General features: G+C 44.0%; 1 protein-coding gene across 1 annotated transcript in view; it reads left to right on the top strand.

Moving 5' to 3' along the window:
* Positions 1–612: 612 nt before the first annotated feature.
* arhgef2b (rho/rac guanine nucleotide exchange factor (GEF) 2b) overlaps positions 613–24,720 on the top strand; it is a 29,919-nt gene continuing 5,811 nt past the window's right edge. Inside the window, exons 1-18 of the mRNA XM_084358235.1 lie at positions 613–811; positions 3,659–3,821; positions 6,715–6,782; positions 7,842–7,905; positions 8,499–8,631; positions 8,769–8,872; positions 9,091–9,234; positions 12,779–13,029; positions 13,913–14,038; positions 16,064–16,181; positions 16,413–16,661; positions 16,767–16,843; positions 19,659–19,831; positions 22,180–22,247; positions 22,694–22,921; positions 22,996–23,073; positions 23,797–23,852; positions 24,396–24,437. Of these exons, the coding sequence (XP_084214361.1) occupies positions 755–811; positions 3,659–3,821; positions 6,715–6,782; positions 7,842–7,905; positions 8,499–8,631; positions 8,769–8,872; positions 9,091–9,234; positions 12,779–13,029; positions 13,913–14,038; positions 16,064–16,181; positions 16,413–16,661; positions 16,767–16,843; positions 19,659–19,831; positions 22,180–22,247; positions 22,694–22,921; positions 22,996–23,073; positions 23,797–23,852; positions 24,396–24,437 (2,199 nt within the window). The 5' untranslated portion in view covers positions 613–754. The remainder of the gene's footprint in view (positions 812–3,658; positions 3,822–6,714; positions 6,783–7,841; positions 7,906–8,498; positions 8,632–8,768; positions 8,873–9,090; positions 9,235–12,778; positions 13,030–13,912; positions 14,039–16,063; positions 16,182–16,412; positions 16,662–16,766; positions 16,844–19,658; positions 19,832–22,179; positions 22,248–22,693; positions 22,922–22,995; positions 23,074–23,796; positions 23,853–24,395; positions 24,438–24,720) is intronic.

The following is a 24,720-nucleotide window of genomic DNA, read 5'->3' as shown; positions in this document are numbered from 1 at the left end:
CTATAAACGAAAATGTAGATTTTTGTACATTTTATTAACCCGTTTTTGTACTTTGGACATGTTTTCAGCTCCACGTTCGATCTGTTCCATAGTTTTACACCAAGAAGGATCAGGATCAGGACCAGGACCAGGACCAGGTGGATCAGGTCCTGGTTCTGATGTGAGGGGGTGTCACCGAATTCATTCGTCTTTTATGCATTTTTGTTCTCTAGTTTCCGGTGCAGACGGAGGAGATTCGTTTCTTTTCTACACCGGCACTGGGCCCGATGGGCGGAGTCAGTGGTCGGTGGTTCCACGTCACACAGCAGCGCGTTGTACACTGTGCTGCGGGGGGGGGGCGGGGTTAATCGACCCTGTCCAGATCGTTCGTGTTTATCACTCACGTGACCTCTCGCAGCTCTCTGATCGGCTGCTGCGTGTCACGTGACACGTTGACACGTTGTCATAGAGACTGTCTCCGCCCACACCGCCACGACACTGTCCCGGCGTACAAAACAAGCGCTCCCTGACAGATGCGTTGGGCGGGCCTTAAAGTGCGTACGGTGAGCGGATAGGCTGAGCGCAGCAGCAGCGGGCTGAGCTGTGATTGGTCAGAAGTAGAGAGCGGAGCTGTCCGTCAGAGAGAGGCTCCGCCCCCCAGGCTCACACTGCGGACTGCTCCGGGACCAGAACCCAACAGTCCTCCGGATTATTAATTAAAGATCAGCGTGTGATCAGCGGATCGATCAGTGATCGGTTTGATTGTTGATCGGGGATGTCCCGGCTGCTGGAGAGCAGGAGACAGGACAGGATGAAGGAAATCAACCTGAAGGTGAGTTCACCGGGAAACAGAAAGAAAACGGCTCGTGGGCGCGTGCACGCGGACTTTAAGGGTCGATAATGATAGTAATCGATGATGTGGAGGTGATCAGACGGTTTGGAAGTGATCGATGAGAAACAGATGAACTTTGTGTCTGTTCCGCTTTGTTTTTCCGCTTACACACACGCACACACACACACACACACACACACACACACACACACACACACACACACACACACATCTGTAACCCGGGTCTGTTCCGTTACTGCACCGGCTGGACGGGTTATCGATAGTTCTGATAGATGGTTGATGAGTGATCGATGAGTGTTGTCTCTGTGTGTGTGTGTGTGTGTGTGTGTGTGAAGTTCAGCTCAGAAACGGGAAACGGGACTTTTTCTCTCGGTTCAGACTGAACCCGGTTCGATGTTTATACACAGAATGTGTGTGTGTCGGTGTGTGTGTGTCGGTGTGTGCAAACGGACTTTCAGTGTGTTTCGGTGTGTTTCAGTGTGAGTCCGTTAGCAGCAGCGTGGCCGCTTTGTCCTGTAGGAGGAAACGAGCGGGGGGAGGGGAGACACTGTGTGTGTGTGTGTGTGTGTGTGTGTGTGTGTATGGGGTCATACAGGAAGTGTTGGTGAGGAATGAAGGTGGATGTTTGACCTCTGACCTCACACTGTAAACTACAGATCAGACTTGATTATAAAGTGTGTTGTGTCTGAAATCAGCTGATCGTTCATCAAATACGTCATGTTTATGTGTATTACATGACGTGATGATGATGATGATGATGATGACGTGGTCCAGTTGTCTATCATGAAACACTCTACATACTAGTGTTACCATGGTGATGACTGAGAGCCTTCATCAACAGTCTGTGTTGTTGTTGAAACTCTGAGGAACACACACATCAACAACAACAATAACACACGTGTGTGACAGACACAATCAGACACACAGACAGCCACACAGACAATCAGACACACAGACAATCAGACACACAGACAGCCACACAGACAATCAGACACACAGACAATCAGACACACAGACAATCAGACACACAGACAGACAGACAGACAATCAGACACACAATCAGACACACAGACAGACAGACAGACAATCAGACACACAATCAGACACACAGACAGACAGACAGACAGTTTGTTTGTGACTTCCTCTCTGCTGGAGCATTTATTTTTATTATCAAGTTTTTATTGTTTTGTCCATTTTTAGTCTTTTTCCATGAAACTGATGTTTCTCTGATCAGACGTGTTGTCTGATGATGATCTGCTGTTGACTGTTGAACAGGAAGTAGTGACTGACTGTAAACTGTTCCTACAGCCAACACTGTTACCATGGTGATGAGGAAACATGATTAAATCGACCCAGCAACAGTTAATTATTAACCAGATCTGTCTGCCATCAGTGAGACTGAGGAGAGACGTGAAGTCTGAAAGTGGATCCAGTTTGTGTTCAGACTGACAAGAATCCAGTTTGTGTTCAGACTGACAAGAATCCAGTTTGTGTTCAGACTGACAGCGAATCCAGTTTGTGTTCAGACTGACAACGAATCCAGTTTGTGTTCAGACTGACAAGAATCCAGTTTGTGTTCAGACTGACAAGAATCCAGTTTGTGTTCAGACTGACAGCGAATCCAGTTTGTGTTCAGACTGACAGCGAATCCAGTTTGTGGGACACAGATCTGTGTGACTCTGCTGGTTTCAGGTTTCTGTCTCTTTCCTCTAACCTCCCTCTCTCTCTCTCTCTCTCTCTCCCCCCTCTGTCTCATGACACACACACACACACACACACACACCCGGTCAGACAGAGTTCTCTTTATCTCCCTCCATCACTGAGTTCTTTATTTATTGATCAGCTGATCACTGACTGTCACCAGATCATGGAACCTGTTTTAAACCATGTCGGGACAGTTCACTGATCAATACTGTGGAATTATATTTACTGATCACTGATCAGTACTGTGGAATAATAGTTACTGTTAACACTGATAATAACTGACTTCAGACCAGAGCTTTAACTACAGATTGTGTTTTTTATTGATTAAGCTGTTTGATTGCTCGTTTGTCTTCAGATGTTTCTGTATATTTTATCATATTTATTGATTTCTGAACCTTTAACGTCCATCACTAGTCTCACACAGGAAGTGATGTCACATGTGACAACATGACCGATCTTCATCAGACCACACACACGCACACTCGCGCGCACACACACACACACACACACACACACACACACACACACACACACACACACACACACACTTCCCCTTCCTGCTCCTCCCAGTTCAGAGCAGAAGTTAATGTGAAAAACAGTCAAACAGAAAAGAGAAGTAGAGACAGGCAGACAGACAGAGAGACAGACAGACAGACAGAGAGACAGACAGACAGACAGACAGACAGAGAGACAGACAGACAGACAGACAGACAGACAGGCAGACAGACAGACTGTTACTAACTGTGGTGGCTGCTGAAAGTCTCTCTTTTAAATAAGAACAAGATAATACTCCTCAGCTGTGATGCGTTCAGGAACCTCTCAGAGCTACAGGGACTCCTCAGCCGTGATGTGTTCAGGAACCTCTGAAGCTTTGTACAAGCATTGTTTGGTTCAGTATTAAATAAAGAAGTCTGGTGTGATGACATGTCACAGAGTCACAGTTTTATTCTTAATCAATTTATGAGTTATGAAATAGATCAATAACTGACTGATACAGTAAAAACTTGGTGATCCGATTGATCAGTTTAAAGATGGGGCGGCATCATATAAAGAATTGATCAGTTGTGATATAAAGAGGATTGATCTGTCTGACATCCTGTCTGTGTGTGTGTCTGTGTTCAGAACAAGGAGAAGCAGCGTCTGAAGGAGCGAGAGAAGGAGGCGCGAGAGAGGGAGGCCAGGCACAGCAACGGTCACCTCTTCACCTCCCTGACCGTGTCCTCCACCACCCTCTGCTCCTCCTGCAACAGGAGCATCACGGCCAAGGAGGCACTCAGCTGCCCAGGTAACATATACACAACATATATGATATACACAACATATACACAACATATACACATGTATAGTATACACAACATATACACAACATATAAACATGTATAATAAACACAACATATACACATGTATAATAAACACAACATATACACAACATATACACATGTATAGTATACCAAACATATACACAACATATATACAATACAACATATACACGTATAATATAAACAACATATACACAACATATACACATATATAATATATACAACATATACACAACATATACACAGGTATAATATACACAACATATACACAACATATATACAATACAACATATACACAGGTATAATATACACAACATATACACAACATATTCACATGTATAATATACACAACATATACACAACATATATACAATACAACATATACACATGTATAATATACACAACATATATACAACATATTCACAACAGATAGACAACATATAGATAACATATTCACAACATATAGACAACATGTAGACAACATATTCACAAGATATAGACAATATGTAGACAACATATTCACAAGATATAGACAACATTTTCACAACATATAGACAACATATACAAAACATATACACAACATATACACAACATATATACAATACAACATATACACAGGTATAATATACACAACATATACACAACATATATACAATACAACATATACACATGTATAATATACACAACATATACACAACATATTCACAACATATAGACAACATATAGATAGCATTTTCACAACATATAGATAACATATTCACAACATATACACATGTATAATAAACACAACATATACACAACATATACACATGTATAGTATACACAACATATACACATGTATAGTATATATAACATATACACAACATATACACATCTATAATATACACAACATATACACATGTATATTATACACAACATATACACATATATAATATATACAACATATACACAACATATACACATGTATAATATACACAACATATACACATGTATAATATACACAACATATACACAACATATATACAATACAACATATACACATGTATAATATAAACAACATATACACAACATATAGACAACATGTAGACAACATATTCACAACATAATAGACAACATATTCACAACATATAGACAACATATTCACAAGATATAGACAACATGTAGACAACATATTCACAAGATATAGACAACATATAGACAACATATTCACAACATATAGACAACATATAGACAACATATTCGCAACATATAGACAACATGTAGACAACATTCACAACATAATAGACAACATATTCACAACATATTCACAACATATAGACACTATATAGACAACATATAGACAACATATTCACAACATATAGACAACATATTCACAACATGTAGACAACATATTCACAACATATAGACAACATATTCACAAGATGTGGACAACATATCGACAACATATTCACAACATATAGACAACATATAGACAACATATTCACAACATATAGACAACATATTCACAACATGTAGACAACATATTCACAACATATAGAAAACATATTCACAACATATAGACAACATATTCACAAGATGTGGACAACATATCGATAACATATTCACAACATATAGACAACATATTCACAACATATGGACAACATATGGACAACATATAGACAACATATTCACATGTATGTACAATATTTTCTGTATACATTTTTCTATAAATCAACAACATGAAAGAAACAAAGCAATATGAGCGTAAACACACGTTTGTGTGTGTGTGTGTGTGGCAGATGGTGTGTTAATCTATCTTCACAATGAACAGATGTACCTCTTCAGATTAAGTGTGTGTGTGTGTGTGTGTGTGTGTGTGTGTGTGAGAGAGAGAGGGAGAGAGAGAGAGAGAGAGAGAGAGAGAGAGAGAGAGAGGGGGAGAGAGACACTCTTGTCCTACATTGTGATTGACTGCTGTGGATAAACCCTGAGAATTGAGTTTAGGGGACACGTGTGCATGGACGCATTCGTGTGCGTGTGTTCTAGGGGTTCTGATGAAGGTTCTGTGTGTCTCTAAATGATTCTCAATGATGGAATATAACTAATTACATTTACTCAATTACTGTACTTAACCTGACCTTTTACTTTTCAGATTACATGCTGCATCATTTTTTTATCAATATATTTTATTGGCAATCAGACAAAAAAACACAACCAGTAATCAAGAAATGTTGAATATCAGGTCTGATGAGCCAGGCGGGTAATCAGTCGATTAATACACAGAGCCCAATGTGACTGTGGCTGGATTCATAGACCCAGACTGTATAGATCCAGACTGTATAGATCCAGACTGTGTAGACCCAGACTGTGTAGATCCAGACTGTGTAGACCCAGACTGTATAGATCCAGACTGTGTAGACCCAGACTGTATAGACCCAGACTGTATAGACCCAGACTGTGTAGACCCAGACTGTATAGATCCAGACTGTATAGATCCAGACTGTGTAGACCCAGACTGTATAGACCCAGACTGTGTAGACCCAGACTGTGTAGACCCAGACTGTGTAGACCCAGACTGTGTAGATCCAGACTGTATAGATCCAGACTGTGTAGACCCAGACTGTATAGATCCAGACTGTATAGACCCAGACTGTATAGACCCAGACTGTATAGATCCAGACTGTGTAGACCCAGACTGTATAGAAGATCCAAACTGAATTACTGATGTGAAGTTTATGTAGAATTATAGTGAGGGACAACCGGATCCATAAACCTCCGAACAACACGATCAAACAAATGAATATAGAACAAAAGAGCAAACAAAATGTTTCTAACACTTACCTGTCTGTCTGTCTGTCTGTCTGTCTGTCTGTCTCTCAGCCTGTAATGTCACCATCCACAACCGCTGCCGAGACAGTCTGGCCAACTGTGCCAAGATGAAACAGAGGGTAAGACCTGTCTTACTGTCTTTACTGATTACCTGTCTGTCAGTGACGTGCGGTGAGGTTCATGGCTGGTGAGGCACTGACTCCATCAGTCACTGCCCTGCCACGGCAACTGCTGCTGTTATGGGCATTTGTTTTCATTTTTATTTTATAAAACAGTCATCAGTGTTGCATTAGACTCACTGGCAGTAGCATTTCCATTACGTGATTTCTGCATTAATTTGGTTTTCTTAATTCGGACACACACACACACACACACACACACACGCAGCAAACCTTTCAGCTCCGGTGTTGGTCTTCCTTTATTTATTACCTCCTGTTTCGATTGAAAGTCCAGTTTAGAAAATAGTTTGAGCTTGGATATAAAATCCTCCATTGTAAATCCAGGCGGGGCGAGAGGGGGAAAAAATATCAGTGCACTTGACTTGCTCGTAACCATGGACTCTAAGATTGTTGCTAGCGCTGTCACTTACTCTGCAGCTGCGGAGTAGCATTTAGCATGTCTGGGCTCACGAGTGCCCCCTACCCTGAGGCAAGACAACTGCCTGCCTCACCCAGTGCCTCTTCACTGCCGTTGTAAGATCGCTCAGCACACGAAACAGGTTATACACATATATTATATACATCAGTTAAACTATGGGAAGTCCAGGGGAGGGGCATATATTAAAAGTGTTTGAAACATTTGATTGGCGACATACAGAGAGACAGTGACAAGCTGTCATTGCATGGCAGAGCACAGTTTGTGAGGGATTGTGCAATCCAAGGTGAGGCTCATCCTGCTGCTCATCGTGTGTCTCTTCCCCGTATTTGAACCGAAATGAGAAAATTCAGCGATTTTTAATAAAAAAACAATCCAAATTGTTTAAGTTAAATGGAAAATTATAGTATGTTATAGTTCAAAGTTCATTCGATAAATACAACCATTTAATTTATTTGTTTATTATATATTATATTTTTTCCATGATGACAGGTGAAGCTCTGCCTCTCCTGACCGCACGTCACTGCTGTCTGTCTGTCTGTATTAACTACTTGTCTCACTGCCTGTCTGTCTCCCTCTAACAGCAACAGAAGCTAACGCTGGTGAGAAACAGTTCAGCTCTGCAGAACGTTGCCCTACGTACAAAAAGTAAGCCAACATGTCTGTCTCTAAATGGTAAATGGTCTGCATTTCTATAGCGCTTTTCCTCTCGGACAGTTCAAAGCGCTTTACAACACATGCCACATTCACCCACTCATACACTGATGCCGGAGGCTGCCACGCAAGGCGCCAGCTGCTCATCAGGAGCAATTTGGGGTTCAGTATCTTGCTCAAGGATACTTCGACATGTAGCTGGGGGGAGCTGGGTTTCGAACCAATGACCTTCCGATTACTGGACAACCCGCTCTACCTCCTGAGCTACAGCCGCCCCTACCGTCTCTCTACCTGTCCGTCTGTCTCTCTACCTGTCTGCCTGTCTGTCTGTCTGTCTATCTGTCATCCTGACACCACCCAGCTGCATTATGGGAAACTGATCCAGTGTTTTTGTACTACACGTCAGAATGTCTCCACTTCTAGTCCATTGTTGTCCAGTCCAGTCTGTCAGAATCAGTACTTGTTGGTCTAACATCTGATCAGTGATCAATCAGATTCTGTGAGACTTTTGAAATTTCTTCTTCTCTCTTTCTGTCTTCAGTAGTTTGATCTTGACCTCTGTTTAATTTCTTCTTCTCTGTTTTCAGCTCCGATGATGAAGGAGCGTCCCAGCTCAGCCATCTATCCCTCCGACAGTCTTCGTCAGTCTCTGCTCGGCTCCAGACGGGTTCGCTCCGGCCTCTCACTCGCAAAGAGTGTCTCCACCAATAACATCGCAGGGTGAGACTGAGTGAACACCTGATTGGTTGTCTCTGACCTTTCTGTCTCTCACCTCTCTGTCTCATCTGTCTGTCTCACCTGTCTATCTCTTACCTGTCTGTCTCACCTGTCTGTCTCACCTGTCTGTCTCTCCTCAGGGTGACAGAGGACTCTGTGGGTCTCAGGAGGATTCTGTCTCAGTCCACTGAGTCGTTGAACTTCAGGAGCAGGACTTTGTCCATGGAGTCTCTGACTGATGACGGTCTGATGATCAGTTTTATGTCAAACTGTTCAGGATCAATAATAAATCAATAATGTCATTGTATTATTATCATCATGAAGAATATGGAGAATGTTTTTTAGATCATGCAGCTCATCATAGGTTCACGTCAGTTAATGGGGTGTGTGTATGTGTGTGTGTGTGTTTTGTGTGTGTGTGTGTGTGTGTGTTGTGTTGTGTTGTGTTGTGTTGTGTTGCAGGTGAGTGGTGGTGGAGCCCCCTGCTGGAGGAGCTGCAGGTGGAGGGCAGCTGTGTTCAGGCTGACAGCTGGAGTCTCGTCGTGGAGCCAAACTTCCTGCAGACGCTTCATAAAGATCTCATCAAACAACAGGACGTCATATATGGTATATTAATATCTACACAACACACACACATGCAGTGTATATATATACATACAGCATGTATATATATATATATATATACACACACACACACTGTATGTATGTATACATAGTGTATATACACACAGTATATATAGTGTATATACTGTGTGTGTATATATATATATATATAGTTTATATATACAGTACCAGTCAAAAGTTTGGACAAACCTTGTCATTCAGTGGTTTTTCTTTATTTTTTATTATTTTCTACATTGTAGATCAAAACTGAAGACATCCAAATTATGAAATAACACATATGAAATGATGTAGTAAATAAAAAAGTGTTAAACAAACCAGAATACACTTAATAAGGTGAAAGTGGCTCCATCCAATGTGAAGCGTCTGATCTACTCTGTGACAGAAGAAGCCTCCTTCACTCTGTTATCCTCCCTCTCCTCCTCTTTAAACACTCTCTGTCCCCTCACCTCCCGACCGCCACGATCATCTCCCCCCTCCCTGGCTGTCTGAACCGCTACGAACCAACAGATCGGTGCTACGAACGGCTGAGAGAAAATGGAAAAAAATCTCATCATCCAGACGACCTTTCTCACTACCACCACCTCCTGTCTGGCTCTCGTTAACGGTTTCAGCAGCCAAATCCGCCTTCTACCTGTCAAAGATCAACTCCTCTGCCTCCAACCCCAGGAAACTATTCTCCATATTCTCTTCTTTCCTCACCCCTCCCACCGCTTTCTCCCACGAAGAAAGTAAGAGACATCTCTTCATTTACTCCGATGCCCTCCCAGAAAGCACCTCTCCCAACCCTCACCTATGACAGCCTTACCTGCTTCAGCCCTCTCTCCTCTGAAGATGTTCACACACTAGTGACGTCTAACCGTGCCACCACCTGTTCACTCGACCCAATTCCCTCCTCTCTTCTCCAAAGCATCTCGCACAACATCTTGCCTTACCTCACCACCCTGATCAACTCCTCCCTCACTTCTGACCGTATTCCAGCTCCTTTCAAGACAGCTACAGTAAAGCCACTCCTAAAGAAACCCACTCTAGACTCAGCCGACACTCAAAACTACAGACCTGTATCTCTTCTTTCGTTCCTCTCTAAAACCCTGGAACGTGCTGTCTTCAATCAACTGTCTTCTTACCTTTCACAAAACGACCTCCTTGACCTCCATCAGTCAGGCTTCAGGACGGCTCACTCCACTGAGATGGCCCTCCTCACAGTGACTGAGTCACTCAGGGCCGCCAGAGCCTCGTCCCACTCTTCAGTCCTCATCCTCCTCGACTTATCCTCTGCGTTTGATACAGTCAACCACCAAATCCTCCTCTCCACTCCGGCCAAACTTGGCATTAACGGCGCTGCCCTAACCTGGTTCACATCATACCTGACAGAACGCACCTTTCAGGTCACGTGGAATGGCTCCTTGTCCAAACCCTGCTCCCTGGAAACTGGTGTCCCTCAAGGCTCAGTACTCGGACCACTTCTGTTTTCACTATACACTACATCACTCCGCAAATCACATCACGTGGAGTCTCTTACCACTGTTATGCTGATGACACCCAGCTGTTCCTCTCCTTTCCCCCATCCTCCAACTAGAGCCCGACCGATAAAGGATTTTTAAGGCCGATACCGATACAAATATTCAGTGATTTTAAAATCCGATATTCCGATATATCGGCTGATAACTGGACATGGTAGTCACAAATTTTGTCATGCTTATTTGAGTTAAGAGAACTGATGGGGATGTTCTTTTAATTGTTAATTAAGCAATGTATTTCTCGTGACAATTGCCAACCTACAATGAACACACTTCAACAATGATCTTAGTCGTGGGTAACTGGTTTGCTCTGCCCGACTCTGGCTGGACCAGCTGGTTGTCGGGTTTGTGGCGTTCTAAACACGAGTGTTGCCAACAGGGACGTTGTAGAGTGTCCTCTGGTGGACTAAATATGCAACGCCAACACTCACAACATGGTTGGAGGGGGTTTCGTCCGTTTTTATTTTATTTTTTAAATATTCATTTATCGGCCATTATAAATGCCGATACCGATAGTTTGGAAAATGCCTAATATCGGCCGATAATATCGGCCGATAATATCGGCCAGCCGATATATCGGTCGGGCTCTACCTCCAACACCCACGCACATCTCAGAATGTCTGGCAGACATCTCCGCTTGGACAACTGCCCATCATCTCAAGCTCAACCTCAGTAAAACTGAACTCCTCTTCCTCTCCTCTTCAAGTTTTTCCTCACTCGAATCGAGGGTCGAAGGACAGAGGGTGTCGTCTCTGTACAGATTGTAAAGCCCTCTGAGGCAAACTGTGATTTGTGAATTTGGGCTATACAAATAAAATTTGATTTGATTTGATTTGATCCCGGAAAAAGACTGCCCTCACATGGACCTGTCGGTCACTGACGTCACAGTATCGCATTCATCGACTGCAAACAATCTGGGTGTAATCCTCTACGACGGACTTTCCTGCACCCCCTACATCACCGCGTGGCCCGATCCTGCAGATTTGCCCTCTACAACATCCGCAGGATCCGGCCCTTCCTCACAAAGGAAGCAATGCAACTCCTGGTCCAATCGCTGGTCATCTCCGGCCTGGACTACTGCAACTCGCTATTGGCTGGACTCCCAGCCTCTGCGACTAAACCGATGCAACGTATCCAGAACGCTGCAGCGCGCCTCGTTTTCAATCTACCCAAACTCTCCCATGTGACCCCCCTCCTCTGTGACCTCCACTGGCTTCCTGTTGCGGCCCGCATCAGATTCAAGACCATGGTGCTGGCCTTCAAGGCCATTAACCGAACTGCACCCGTCCACCTCCAAACATTGGTCAGACCACACGCCCCAGCGCGAGCACTTCGCTCTACTTCATCAGCCGGCCGGCTGGTACCGCCATCGCTGAGAGCAAACAAAGACCGCACAGTGAAATCCCAACTCTTCTCTGTTCTGGCACCTCAGTGGTGGAACGAACTTCCGACCAACGTCAGGACAGCAGAATCGCTCGCCATCTTTCGCAAAAGACTCAAGACTCACTTGATCAGACTTCACCTCGACCCTGCATAGCACTAACCTCCCAACCCCCTCCACCCACAAAAAAAAAAAAAAAGTACTAATATGCACTTATATGTTCCTACCTTCAGCACTTACATCATAGCACTTATGGAAGGTATCCTCGATAAATAGCAGCTACTTTGCTCTGTTGAGGGCTTGAATATTGTTTCTATCTTTTCTACTTTATCAACAGAGATATGTTGTGGTTTCTTTCTTGTGACAAATGTACTTATTGTAAGTCGCTTTGGACAAAAGCGTCTGCTAAATGCCCTAAATGTAAATGTAAATGTAAGTTTTTTTCAACTTTACTGAGAAAATGTATTTATCTCTTCAGCGGCTCTGCCTGTTAATATGATTGTTAAGGTGGACTCATCATCACTCATCATCGAGGAGCTCTGCAGCTCATCATGAATGTTAAGCTTGGATTAAAGAAGTCTTGTTGCCTGTCTCTCTGTCTACCCATCTCTCCCTGTCTGTCTCTCAGAGTTGATTCAGACAGAGTTTCACCATGTGCGGACGTTGCGGATCATGGAGGGGGTGTACCGACGGGGGATGCAGGAGGAGGTGATGCTGGAGGCGGGCGTGGTTCACACCATCTTCCCCTGTCTGGACCAGCTGCTGGAGTGGCACTCGGGCTTCCTGTCGGAGCTGCTCAACAGGAGGAGGGAGGGTCTGATGGAGGGCAGCTCCACCAACTTCACTGTCCGCAGGATTGGAGACCTGCTGCTCAGACAGGTACGGCAGACCGGGTGATCACTGAGGTTATTAATGCTCAGGATCATTTGGACTCATCTTACAGTCACATCACTGAGAGAAAGGACTCTGTTTATCTTTTAAATCAAACATCACAACACAGTGAAGAATTCTTCTCTCTGGATGTTCAGTTTTCACTTGTTGAACCCGTCGGTGTGCTGGACGAGCTGAAGGAAGCGTTCTGTCTTCTCTCCAGTGGTGTTTTTTTCTCTGCCTTTGTTTTATTCATTGGTCTAGCGTCTAATTTCCTGCTTTACATTTAAACTTAAGCTTGTTCTGCTCAGTCACATTAGCCTTCTCTTTTTTAGCCACTGCTTGGTGTGTCAGCCGTTTAGCTCCTCCTCTGCCTCCTTTAGTGATACTGGCACATGTGAGCAGTTTATTTCTGTGTTGGAGCTCAGGTTCATTTTACTGGAAACAACGGCTGTAGTTAGCCAGCCCTCCGTAGCCGGCAGAGGCCAAACAAGTGTAGCTTCTCTAGCTGTCATCCGACAACACCCGAGCCGGCAGGAACAACTCTGATCCATCGAGGCCCCTCCTCGTAAACCACAGGACTGCAAGATCTGCCCCCAATGCCATGGTGCCCGACACTATTGGACAATCCCAGAAGTCCTGCGTCCATGCCTCATTGAGTCAAAGCCAAGTCGAACTTTGTCACATCTCGGGTCAATCCTGAGCAGTTTGACGGTCAGGACCCAACATTTTCCCACAGAACATTTAATCCTAATGAGGTGATCGATGTTGTGACTTTCAGCTGAGGGTTGCTCCACAACAACAACAACAACAACAACAACAACAACAACAACTAAAATCTAGTGTGTGTGTGTGTGTGTGTGTGTGTGTGTGTGTGTGTGTGTGTGTGTAGTTTTCAGGTCAGTCTGCAGACGACATGAAGAAACTTTACTCTGAGTTCTGCAGTCGACACCCGAAAGCTGTGAAACTCTACAAAGAAGTTTTAACTCGAGACCGAAGACTGCAGCAGTTCGTCAAGGTGAGGACCAGGACCAGGGCAGGTACCTGGAACTAGACCAGGGCCTGGAGCAGGTCCTGGAGCAGGACTCCAGGACTTAAACTTTCTTAACTTCATTACCAAGATGTGGATCTGATTAGAGCCAGTTTAGACAGCCTGAGACCTGACCAGGTCTCTGTGTGGTTAGACCTCTGATCTGGTTTGATTTGGTTGACTTCACTAGACTCTTTGGATCTGCTTGGACTAGACTAGACCTGGTTTAGGCAGGTGGAAAGAGTGTTTATATCACATTTAATGTGACATTCTAGCTCTGGTTTAGATCTAGTTTAGCTCTGGTATATATATCTGGTTTAGCTCTGCCATAGATTTGGTTTAGATCCTGTTTAGATCCGGTTTAGCTCTGGTATAGATCTAGTTTAGCTGTGGTATAGATCTGGTTTAGCTGTGGTTTAGATCTAGTTTAGCTGGGGTATAGATCCGGTTTAGATCCGGTTTAGATCTGGTTTAGCTGTCGTATAGATCTGGTTTAGCTCTGCTATAGATCTGGTTTAGATCCAGTTTAGATCCAGTTTCGCTCTGGTATAGATCTGGTTTAGCGCTGGTATAGATCTGGTTTAGATCCAGTTTAGATTGAGTTTAGCTCTGGTATAGATCTGGTTTAGCTCTGTTATAGTTATGATTTAGATCTGGTTGAGCCCTGGTATAGATCTGGTTTAGCTCTGGTTTAGATCTGGTGTAGATCTGGTTTAGAGCTGGTATAGATCTAGTTGAGCTCTGGTTTCAATCTGGTATAGATCTAGCTTAGCTCTGGGTGAGCTCTGGTATAGATCTGGTTGAGATCTGGTATAGATCTAGTTTAGATCTGGTTGAGCTCTGGTTTGGATCTGGTGTAGATCTTGTTGAGCTCTGGTTTAGATCTGGTATAGATCTGGTTGAGGTCTGGTTTAGATCTGGTTTAGCTCTGGTATAGATCTGGTTGAGCTCTGGTATAGATCTGGTTTAGCTCTGGTATAGATCTGGTTTAGGTCTGGTTTAGATCTATTTTATATCTGGTAGGGCCCGACCGATATGGATTTTTTGGGGCCGATGCCGATACCGATTATTAGGGGCAAAAAAATCCGATAACCGATTAATCGGCCGATTTTTTTTTATATATAAAGTTTTAGAATTGTATTAATTTAAGTAATATATCTACATATTTACTTTTTTAACAAATGGCTGCTTTTGAGCCTTTCAGACACTTCTACAAAGAACTAAAGGCAGAAAAATCATTTCAAACCCTTTTTATTGCTGAGTCAAGCAGCATATTAACATGACAACCATCCAACATTAGGCCTACAACAAGGCACCATTAGCTACTGCTCTTCATGCCGACAGTAAGACCGACTGATCATCTCAGTAATATACCACGGATTTATCATGAATCAAACTCGGACCAGAAAAGTGTTTTCAACTACTCGCCCCTCCCCCCCGACCCCCCTCCCTCCGCCGGTCGGTGCCTCCCCGTCTTAACTCACGTTACTCATTTTGCTCCGGTCTTATCTGGAGACATGCAGCTGCCTCAGTGAGAGAAGTAGCTAGTCGATTACGTGATGTGCACTGTTATGTTTATTCTACCGTTACTGGGACGGCTAATATGTGAAAATATCGGCGACAATCGGCAAGTTTTGGCCGATTACCGATTAGTCTCAAACGGGCTATAATTGGTTGATTTAATCGGCTCGCCGATAAATCGGTCGGGCCCTAATATCTGGTATAGATCTGGTTTAGCTCTGGTTTAGATCTGGTATAGATCTGGTTGAGGTCTGGTATAGATCTGGTTTAGCTCTGGTTTAGCTCTGGTATAGATCTGGTATAGATCTGGTTTAGATCTGGTTTAGCTCTGGTATAGATCTGGTTGGGCTCTGGTTGAGCTCTGGTTTAGATCTGGTTTAGCTCTTGAATAGATCTTGTTGAGCTCTGGTTGAGGTCTGGCATAGATCTGGTTTAGATCTGGTATTTCTATCTTGATGTTCACGCTCTTGTTTCCCCTCCCATGACTCTCAGCGTGTCTGTCGTGGTCCTCTGCTGCGTCGTCATGGCGTTCAGGAGTGCATCCTGCTGGTGACACAGAGAATCACAAAGTACCCCGTCCTCATCCAGCGGATCCTCGACAACACCAAAGGTAATCTCTGACCCTCAGTGACCTCTGACCTTCAGTAATCTCTGACCCTCAGTGACCTCTGACCTTTAGTGACCTCTGACCCTCAGTACTACTCTCTGACCTTTAGTAACCTCTGACCTTCAGTGACCTCTGACCTTTAGTAATCTCTGACCTTCAGTAATCTCTGACCTTCAGTGACCTCTGATTTCTGACACTTCTCTGATTTGAACTTGTTTCTGTGACCTTCTGCAGGCAGTGCAGAGGAGGCGCAGTCATTGAGTCGGGCACTGCTCCTCCTGAAGGAACTCATCAGTTCTGTGGACAAGGAGGTGCTGGAACTGGACCGAACTAGGAGGCTGCAGGAGATTCAGGCCCGTCTGGACCCGCGGGCCCAGGCGGAGCTCCAGGGAGGAGGAGTGTTCAGAGGAGGGGAGCTGCTGAGGAGGAGGCTCCTCCATGAGGGGACACTCCTCTGGAAGGTCCAGGGCTCCAGGATGAAAGGTAGAGAAGGTTGATACCGTACCACCTGTTTACCCGCTGTGAGGTAGCAATAGCTATGTGGGCGGAGCTTACACCTCACACCGGCCACTGTATGTTTTTCTCCAGATGTGCAGGTCCTGCTGATGTCAGACATCTTGGTTTTTCTTCAGGAGAAAGATCAGAAGTTCACTTTTGCATCACTGGTGAGTCATACCTGGTCACACCTGCACCTCCTCATGCTTCTCCTCATGCTTCTCCTCCTGTTCTCTCCATCCATCTGTTTGTTTTCCACCCTTTCTGACCACTAATTCAGGTCCAGGTCTCAGTGTCAGCTGAATTAAAATCATAGCCCAAACAGCTATCTCCTCCCAGCTCCTTATTGGGGATCTCAAGGTGGAATATATGAAATATATGGAATCCCCTCATTGTCCAGCAACCAGGAGGTCCATGTCAGATACTGATCCAGCTTTCAACATAACGGAGCAGTGGTTCTTCTCTGAGCTCTTCTCCCTGTCTCTGATGCTGAGTCCAGACAAACTGCAGAGAAAACGTGTTTCACTTGACCAGGAGACTAGACTGAAACAGAGACCAGGACCAGAGCTGAAGACTGAAACAGAGACCAGGACCAGAGCTGAGGACTGGAACAGAGATACACTAGTGGATCCAGAGCTTCACCTTTAGGATCTGCTCATTCTGAGACCACCACAGTCTGAGTGAACCCAGAAGAACTACGTCATCACCAATAGCTGAGATTCAAACATTTCCCTCATCCTGTGTTCTCGCTCGGGTTTGGCAAAGACTGAAGGAGTTATCGTGGTGGCCCTCGTTCCCCTAGCTTAAACAGTTGATTCACTGACCCAGGACCAGAACAGAATCTACACTGGCCCACAATCTGCCATTGTCTCCTTTCAGCAGCCTGACCGACACTTTCTCAGCAACTTGAGCAGTGTGATATCCTGACAGTTGGAGCTCACCCTCTGGTCCTCTTTTGAACCACCACTCTGGTCTGTCGGTCCACAGATACTGTCCCGTGCCTCAACCAGTCAACCATCAAATCAATTTTATTTCATTTTATTTATCAATGGGCTTTACAATCTGTACAGTGAACGACATCCCCTGTTTAGACCCTCGATTCGAGTGAGGAAAAACTTGCCATGTTGTCGAAAAAAAAAAGGGTTAGGGTTAGAAGATGAAAAGAGGGTGGAAGAAGAAGATGGAAGAAACCTCAGTAAGAGCCACAGAGGAGGATCTTCTCCCAGGACGGACAGTCATGCAATAGATGTCGAATGTACAGAAAGAACAACAAATCACAGTTAACAAGTTGCATTAACAGAATGTTTGATACAAATTATAATATGTAAAGTATGTGGATCCAGGAGACGACCGAGCAGGACGAGGCATCGCCAAGTGGTGCCCGAGCCACACGACCTCCTGTCCACCGTGGTGACCTGGAAGAGGGAAGGTCAGACAGGATAATTAGTAATCGATAGAGAGATCAGAGTGAGGAGGAATCAAATTTTACAGAAATTCAGATAAAAGGAGATAGTGAAACAGAGGAGAGCAAGGATCCAACGGAGCCCGGGTGTGACAATTCAGATCCGACAGTGTGTGAGGCAGCAGGAGCCAGGAGAGGTAGATGGTCCCAGGGGCCCAAGGTCCATCAGAAGAGAGCCTGAATGAAAAAAGAGGAGGAGGAGGAGGAAGTTGTAGAGAGTGAGAGAGCGACACAGCTTGGAGCTTGTGGGGACAGAAAACAAACAAAAGTTATAGAAGTGCAATGTTCATCTGAATAAACAGATTGTTTCTCGTCGGCAGGACAATGTGGAGTCTCATACTGCAGGTTACACATTGAGACTGAGACCGACCCACTGAAGAAGCTAGCAATCGAAGTCAAGGACTAATTAAAGGCTAAGTCAAAGAAGTGATTTGTGAGTTTAGATTTAAAGGCGTCAGTAGAGCCAGGTTGTCTGATGTCAGCTGGGAGGTTATTCCAGAGGAAGGGGGCCCGATAGGAGAAAGCCCTGCAGCCAGCGGACTTCTTCTTCATCCTGGGAACCATCAGGAGCGTAATGGCCGAGTTGGTATATCTGGTATAATGAGAACTGGACATGTATGACAGGGCAAGGCCATGTACAGTTTTGTTTGTCATCAGCAGCACCTTAAAGTCTGATCTTATATGTATTGGGAGCCAGTGCAGTGAGGCTAGGACTGGTGTAATATGCTCAAATTTTCTTGGACACGTTCAGACTCTAGCTGCAGCATTCTGAACCATCTGAAGACTTTTAGTGCTCCCACGCGGAAGACCCGAAAATAAGGCATTGCAGTTATCCAGCCTAGACAAAACAAAGGCATGAATCAGGATGTCTTCGTCAGCCGTGGACAGGAACGACCTAATTTTAGCTATGAAGCAGGTGGTAAAAAGCGATCTTGGTAATTTCTTTGATGTGCTGATCGAAAGAGAAGGTAGAATCAAAAGTAACACCAAGGTTCTTGACAGTTGAACTTTGAGAAATAACACAGTTGTCGAGAGTTACGGTCCATGATGGTCAAAAATTGTCTGAAGGTTTTAGCATCCCAGAATGAGCCTCATCCTCACCTGATGCCACTGTAGAGCGTTTCATACCTCAGTGTCAACTGCACGAGGGTGAACAAGTCTTCACCCAGTCTTCCAGCTCTGCTGAGTCTCCAGAGGATATCAGCGGGTTCAGGAGGTCCTCAAAGTGTTTCACCTGACAATCCTCAGACCAGATCATCAGTTCTTCCCCCTGCTGAAACAATATAGATTGATAAACATGTTGATCGTTGATCTGTAGCCTCAGGTGTCAGGTACACTCAGGAACCATCTAATGTACCAAACATGGGGCTTGTTACAGTCACAGCCCCAACTGGTACAGACCAATCAGAAGACAGCAGTCAGGTTCAGGCTGCTCCTCCAGGTCTCTGTGTTGTGTTGTCCTGTGTTGTCCTATCTGTCTACCTGTCCATTTACATGTCTCTCCACCTGTCTCTCTGTCTCAGGACAAGTCTCCAGTGGTCTCTCTGAACAACCTCATCGTCAGAGACATAGCCAATCAGGAGCGAGGGATGTACCTGATCAGTGCCTCCACCCCTCCGGAGATGTACGAGCTGTACGCTTCGTCCAAAGACGACCGCAGGACCTGGATGAGCCGGATCCAGCAGACTGCCCTCAGGTCAGTACTGCAGTACTGCATGGTACTACTCTATAGTTCTCTGTAGTACTCTGTATGGATGGTACTGTGTTGATGACAGTCATTCAGTCTGTTCAACACATAGTGTGATCATGTTTCAGGTTTCTGTGTTCTGATCTCCTTCCTCTCTGGTCTCAAGGGGGTGAAACCTTCAGGTCTTAATAAGGAATGATCTTTCCTCTACAGTACAAACTTCACATGTTTTGTCCACTGAAGATTAGACTGAACACGCATTAATCATCAGGATGTTGTTTGTTCAGATTGTAATAAACTGCAGCCTGTAGGGGACGCTAACAGGACTGCAGACTGGTAGACCACTGGGGAGACAAAACAACCTCTCCATAAAGGAATGGCACAACACAGGAGGACCAACTCCTCAGGTCAAGACTCTGCTGTCCACTTACATCTGAAGGAGACAAATCATTCATTTGATGACAGCAATGTAAACATCTTGTCCAGAGAAGACGGATGGTTTGAAAGAGGAGTAAAAGAATCCATCTATGTCAAACTGTGACGACCGTCTTTGAACAGAGGAGGAGGACTAAGACTTTACTGATCACCCACCTACAATGTTGTACTGAGTTCTCTCCCCAGACAGCTTAACAACCATTCACACCTGGGCTCACCTGGGCTCACCTAGCCTTAGCCATAGATCTATATATATAAAGGCTAGATGTCTCGTCCGCGTTGCTGGCCAACGGAGTCGAACGTCCACACATGGCAGCCATCTTGGTACAGGAAGCTCGCTCACCCATAACATTGTGTTGGTAATGAAACATACTTTTTAAATAACCGTAACTTGCTCAATTTTCAACTGATTTTCAAACAGTTTGGTTTGTTATAAACGTCAAAGATGTATTTATGACACTGCATACTTACGAATAATTGAGGCCTTGAGACGAATAACTATACAAGTCCTTATTTCCAATTTTGAATGAAAATATTTTTACACAAGAAGAGGTTGAAAGTGGATGAGTTTTGAAGAGGATTTGAGGACTTTCACATTTGCTTCCATATTATTATCATTTTTGAAAAAGCTTAATATTTGAAAAAGTTGAAAAGCTAAAAAGCTGAACAGTTCAAGGCTGAAAGAGCTTAAAGAGCTGAACATGTTGATAGTTTAACGGTTTCTATAGCTGAACATATGCTGAAGCAGTAGCAGGATGAAATTTGAAAAATTCCCCATAAGGATGAATGGGAAAACGCCTCCCAAACACCTGCAAGTTTTGAAAAAAATGTAGTGGTTATCGGCAAAATATTGCTGAACTCTGTGATGTGTTTTTTATTTCTGTTGAGTGAAAAATGAGGGCACAAGAGCGAGAGACAAAACAGGTACCGTCTGGTCCACTCCAGAGATTTAGGCTCAAAGTTAACACTGCAGCTTATGGGGGAGTTGCTGGAGTGCTTGTCGCTCGAGGGCTTCTACAGCCAAAAGTATAAGTTCTACATCTGAAATAAGATGATCATCTGAAAGCCAACAAGATTTCCTACATTTCTATGTATATATTGTCTATGTGAAGTAAAAGATGTGGGACCCAAATCAAGCTGAAGAGAATTTCTTCTAAAGTTTTTGCAGCTGCTCTCCACTCTAGCGATGATGTCACGCACTCTAGCTCACGCGATACACACCCATTATAAACCCAGAAGACGAGCTAAAAGTCCTTCAAACTAAAACTGTGATGATTTCTTTGAAGAGAAAAGATGTGATTTCACATGTTCAAGCATCCAGAATTATAACCCCGTTAATGACGTGTGTAAGAAACCAAACTGTTTGTAAATCCGTCAGGGTTTCAGCGAGATAAGAGTATTAGCGTTTGTGCAGATCACTGACTTTACCTCAGGTTCAGCAGATACAGCCAGAAAGCTAACCTGTACCAAGATGGCCGACCTGTGAGGACGTTCTAGACTCCGCCGTCAGACATCAGCCTTTATATCTATGGCCTTAGCAACCAACATGAAGGCCAGTTGGGTCAACGACCCACAAGATGGTGAAGAGAATAAGGAAGCAAGAAGAGAGGCTGTAGTTCGTATGTAGTTCAGTTTGTAGTACAGTATGTAGTACAGTATGTAGTACAGTATGTAGTACAGTATGTAGTTCAGTTTGTAGTACAGTATGTAGTTCAGTTTGTAGTTCAGTATGTAGTTCAGTATGTAGTTCAGTTTGTAGTTCAGTATGTAGTTCAGTTTGTAGTTCAGTATGTAGTTCAGTATGTAGTACAGTATGTAGTTCAGTTTGTAGTTCAGTATGTAGTACAGTATGTAGTTCAGTTTGTAGTTCAGTATGTAGTTCAGTTTGTAGTTCAGTATTTCACAGTGTGTATTTTTTGCAGTTGTCCGTCCAGAGATGAGTTTCCTCTCATCGAGACTGAAGATAAAGCTTTACTGCGCAGACTCAGAGGTACAACACCTCTTTCTCCTCCTCTGTCTCCTCCACCATCTTCACCTCCTCCATCACCTCCTCCTTCCCCCCCTTCTTCTCCTCCTCTATCACCTCCTCTATCCCCTCCTTCTTCTCCTCCTTCACCTCCTCTATCACTTCCTCCTTCCCCCCCTTCTTCTCCTCCTCTATCACCTCCTCTATCCCCTCCTTCTTCTCCTCCTTCACCTCATCTATCACCTCCTCCTTCCCCTCCTTCTTCTCCTCCTCCTCCTTCCCCTCCTCTATCACCTCCTCCTTCCCCTCCTCCTCCTTCTCCTCCTCTATCACCTCCTCTATCACCTCCTCCTTCTTGTTCCCTTTCACCTCCTCCTTCACCTCCTCTTTCTTCACCTGTTCCTCATTCTTAACTTGTCATAACTCATTGTTGCTCCTCTTCCCCACCTCCTGCCTCTCCTCCTCCACAGCTGACATCCAGCAGAAGGACAGGGAGGTGCTGGAGCTCCTGCAGGAGCGAGTCACTCTGTTTTCTGACCTGGTGGAGGCGACAGGAAGAGGAGGAGGAGGAGGAGGAGGAGGAGAAGAGCTCAGCACCTCCTCCTTCAGGACCTCATCGTGCAGCAGGAACCTGTTCAGAGCCGACACTCCTCACGCTCCTCAGGCAGAGCCGCTCCTCAGCGCCTCCATTGCTGAAGGTGAGTTTTTCTCTCCAGGTTTCATTAAAGACGAGTCGTCAGAATCAAACTGAGTTTCTGTTTTTCTGTTCCAGTCGACAAACTGAGCGAGCTGCTGCTCAAATCCAACGTCCAGAAATCCTCCGTAACCAACAGCAACCAGGAGCTCAACAGTAAGTCACCTGTTCACACCTGAGTGTCTGTCTGTAGTCTGCTGTTCATGTTTGATTCATTTGGTTGGTTCATGTTTCATGTGTTGGGACCCTCACCACACAGTTCGGACAATAGAGCGGCCTGCATGTAGACCAAAGCTTAAATGCACCGAACCGCACCAAACCGCATGCTTGTTTATTATTTGTTGCTTGGGTTTGTCTTAGTGTTTGAGTTTCAGTTTAGCTGCTGTAGTTGAATGATGGATTTTTGTTGATTGAAGTTTTATTCAGCAGTTTCTGTGATTGTTCTGTGCACATGTTTTGTGGTAATTACTGGTTGTGATGGTCAGAGCTCAGACTCATTGCCCTCACTGTTCTTTTAATTCTAAATATTTTACGAATATTTACAGTTAAAGTGAACTCTTCTTTTGTCTGGTTATTGGTACCTGATTCCAGGGTGGTGCCCCATTCGAATGATTTGATTATTAATTGATATACGTTTTATTGATTTAATTTTAATAATTACTATCAATAATAATGGGTTAGGGTTAATTTTATTATTCTAATAACCACACCTGTCCTACCATTTATCCCAACACCTGTGATCATCAATTCATCTGCTGATTATTTCATCCTCATCAATTCATCGATGATGATGATGATGATGATGATGATGATGATGATGATGATGACACTGCCCTCTGCTCTCCGACTGATGAAACATTTCCTGTCTGTCTCTGTCAGATGGTGAATCTGGTTCTCTGAACGGTTCTTTAGAGATCAACAGCAGCTCGTCAAAGGTAAATCACCTCCTCACCTTTACCACTGATCACTGATCATTGATCAATGATAAGTGATCAGTGATCAGTCAGATTTAATTTGACTGTAACAGATTGTGTGGAGAACAGAAACTAAAGCCTGTTTTAAACAGTTGAAGCAGTTTCAGTGTGTGAGGACGTCTTGTGTCTGTCAGCGTGGCCGCTCCTGAAACACCACCCAGTTTAAAAACCAGAGAAAATTAAAAGACTGATTTTTTTTTTTACCCTCCGTGTCTGATGGATGTTGTCTGTAAACTGACTGAGTAATTTTGGAGAACGGACACAGATTTCTGTTATGTTAATTCATGTAATAATAATGATAATGTTTCAGACTTACGACTGCAGGTTTGTAAATCACAGGAAACACTTACAATAAAATAAACAACACCTCTTTTCTATATATTTTGCTCTTACTCTGTCTGATTGTATACTCAAAATGTAGTCACGTCAGTTTAAAGAGAAGTTATGTTTAATGTTGTTGAAGAAAAGATGTGGCTGAACACTTTGGTCCATTTTGTCTCTCAGGACAGAAACGGTAACCAGCTGCAGGAACGAAGTCTCAATGAGGTAACAATCACTTCCGGTTTTCTATCCACAGATCAGCTCCTGGATCTATATTCTCTTTACTTCTCTATATTTATATTATTGTTACATCTCTATATATCCATATTTTAATATCTCTTTACCTTTTATCCTTTATGATTGTCGTGTGACCCAGAGATAAAACCTGATGCCGTGAAGATCATCATGAGGGAATGTTAACTTTAAAAATGGGTTGTTAATGAACCAGAAAGCATCTTCAAAGCTTTCAAAAGGATTTTGGCCTGGCTACTGCTGATTGGCTCAGCTG

This window comes from Pagrus pagrus (genome assembly GCF_965226575.1).
Source record: "Pagrus pagrus genome assembly, chromosome: 7".
Classification (NCBI taxonomy): Eukaryota; Metazoa; Chordata; class Actinopteri; order Spariformes; family Sparidae; genus Pagrus; species Pagrus pagrus.
The sequence above is the reverse complement of the archived record's forward strand: the minus strand, read 5'-3'. Positions and strand labels throughout refer to the sequence as shown.